Source organism: Bombus bifarius, unplaced genomic scaffold (genome assembly GCF_011952205.1).
Source record: "Bombus bifarius isolate JDL3187 unplaced genomic scaffold, Bbif_JDL3187 scf7180000009067_frag, whole genome shotgun sequence".
Lineage (NCBI taxonomy): Eukaryota > Metazoa > Arthropoda > Insecta > Hymenoptera > Apidae > Bombus > Bombus bifarius.
In genome coordinates this window covers 1-2,777 of record NW_022884877.1, presented here as the reverse complement: position 1 = coordinate 2,777, position 2,777 = coordinate 1, and the positions used below count along the sequence as shown (strand labels likewise).

The window sequence follows — 2,777 nt, the reverse complement described above, 5'->3', positions numbered from 1 at the left end:
CCATATTAGGACGCGTGACAACAGCGCCGCTACACGGGCTACCTGAGGAACTACCCAGACGCAGCCATATTGGCGCGTGCGCCGAAGCGCGTTGCGCGGGCCACTTGAAAGTGACAGCAACTGGCAGAGTGGCAAGTGCTGACCGAGCGACATTTCCTGCCCAACGGGGAAACGGACGCAACCATGGCGAAAGAGAAGGAGGTAGAGGAAAACGCTAGGGGACGGAGGGAAACGGAACTGGCTGCGGAGCCGCCGCACGTTAGCACCTGGAGCGTAACGAAGGCGATGCCGCCAAAGGAGGGACCCTCCCGCTTCACGCTGTACAAGGAGGGAATATAGACTGAGGAAACAACAGAGGAGGAGGAAACCCCCGCCAGACAAGCACCCCGAGCGAAGAGAAAGAAGGCCAACGAATCCCCCGAACTCCCCGCGGACCCGGCTGAAGAAATGAGAACAGCCACAACGGCGGACATAGGAGCCAAACTGATTCGCCGGGCCGCCGAGGTGGCCAAGGCTGCCCAGGCACCCCGCAGCCACAAGGGCACGCAGGGGAAAACCCTGAAGGAGGCGGCGAGAACCATCACCGCGGCCGTGACAGAGATAGTGAGGAGAACGGACCCTGTCACCGACGTACTCGCTATAGCGCAAGGACGCATAGCAACACTGGAGGCGGCGGTAGAGGCACTCCGAAAAGAGCCGGCCTCGCGCCCCACCGCGGATGAGAGCAGCTCCAGGGCGCGTCTCGCTGCAGTCGAGCACCATGTAGAGGAGATGAGGTCCTTGCTGCACCGACTGGAGGAACAACTGCAGGGAACAGGAAAAGGAGAAGGAAAGGAGGTCGCCCCTGCCGCGAACACGAGAGGGATGGAGCCTGGAGCCCCAAGCGCCCCAGCGCTCAAGGGAGGCCGAACGGCTGTCACCGAATGGCAGACCGTCGGAAGGAAAAGAAGAGGAAAGAAGAAGGAGGCAGGGAAGAAGCAGCCGGCGAAGCTGATCCCCGAGACAGGGGCGGAGAGCCAGAGGAAAACTCCGGAGAGTGGATTGGAGAACGCACGAAGAGGGGGAGGCAGGGGGCCCCTCCCGCGCGCGCCGCGAACGTCAGCGGTAACAATCACCCTGACGGACAAATCGAGCCAATCCTACGCGGAAGTGGTGGCTGCGGCCAAGGACAGTGTCTCCCTGACCGATCTCGGCATCAACACGATGAGGATGCGGAAGACCATCACCGGAGGTGTCATCTTAGAGGTCCCTGAGGACCAGGGAAGGGAGAAGGCCGCAGCGCTCGCAGCACAGCTGACGCGGGCTCTGGACCCGAACGAGGTCCGCGTGGCGACCTCCTTCCGAGCCGCGGAGGCAAGGGTGTCCCTGATAGACATAGCGGCCACCAAGGCGGAAATCCAGAACACCCTGGCGAGGGAGAGCGGTTGCAAGCCGGAGGACATCCGGCTGGGAGAAATCCGCCCCGCCCGGAACGGACTTGGCACCGTATGGATACGAGGCCCTGCCAGTGCAGTGAGGAAACTGGCCCAGGCTGGAAAGGTCGCCATAGGCTGGTCGACGGCGAAGGTCGAAGCCATCGAACGGAGACCGTTACTGGAGATCCACGGCTGCAAGAGGCAGCGAGAAAGGCTCCCCGTCGCAAAGCGACCCTAAGCGCGCGAACAAGGAGGTAGGCACGGAGGAAGCCACAAACAAGGAAAGAACACCAAAGAACTGAGAATGCGCATCCTCCAGACTAACCTGGGAAGGTCAAGGCGAGCACAAGACCTGCTCCACCAAACCATCCGGGAGAGCACGGTCGCCCTAGCGGTGGTGGCGGAACCATACAGAGTTCTGGATGCCCCGGCGTGGGTCGGAGACACGGACGGAATGGTTGCCGTCACCAGGACATCAACGCCCGGGGCGTTCGCCCACGGAGCCCTGCAGGAACGCGGCAACGGGTACGCCGCGGTCGAGTGGGCAGGGATGATGGTGGTGGGGGTGTACGTGTCACCTAACAGCGGACGGGCAGCGTTCGAAGAATTCCTAGACGGAGTTGGTGACTGCGTCAGGCGACGACTCCCCCGACAAGTGCTCGTCCTGGGAGACTTCAACGCACACTCCACGGAATGGGGGAACGCCAGGACCAACGCGAGCGGCCGCATGCTATCAAACTGGGCCGCGGGACTTGGACTTGTGTTAGTGAACAGGGGCTCGACCAGTACCTGCGTGACGTGCAGAGGGAGCTCCATTGTTGACATAACATGGGCCTCCCCCGAGGCATTCAGGCGGAAATCAGGCTGGAGAGTGGCCGAAGGGGTCGAGACGCTGTCGGACCACCTCTACATATTCATGGAGGTGGACGCACCTGGACCTGGAATGCCGACGACAAACGACGGGCGCGGCCCGCCGAGGGGGAGACACGCGCGCCCACCACCTAGATGGAAAATAAAGGAGAGGAATGAAGATCTACTCCGGGCGGCTGCTATAGCAACAGCTTGGAGCTGGGAGGCCTCAACAACGACGACCGAAGCAGACGTGGAAGAGGAGGCCGAGAACCTCCGCCAAGCCATGACAGCAATCTGCGACGCATCCATGCCACGAGCCACACCGGGCACGGTGCGAAGCAGAGCAGTTTACTGGTGGAACCCCGACATCGCGGAACTGAGGACGAGATGTGTCCGGGCTCGAAGACAGTACCTAAGGGCCTGCCGCTGGCGACGACGCGACGAAGAAGAAGTCTCCTTGCGCTACCGGACGTACCGCGCGCTACGGCGCTCGCTACAAAGGGAAATTAA

At 62.0% G+C, this 2,777-nt stretch overlaps 1 protein-coding gene across 1 annotated transcript; it reads left to right on the top strand.

The window, feature by feature from the left end:
* Nucleotides 1–1,719: 1,719 nt before the first annotated feature.
* LOC117213420 lies at nucleotides 1,720–2,675 on the top strand (the record flags this gene model as incomplete). The annotated part of the gene is made up of 1 exon (XM_033458765.1): nucleotides 1,720–2,675. A coding segment is annotated over exon 1 (956 nt), but the record flags the coding sequence as incomplete, so codon positions are not given.
* Nucleotides 2,676–2,777: the final 102 nt, after the last annotated feature.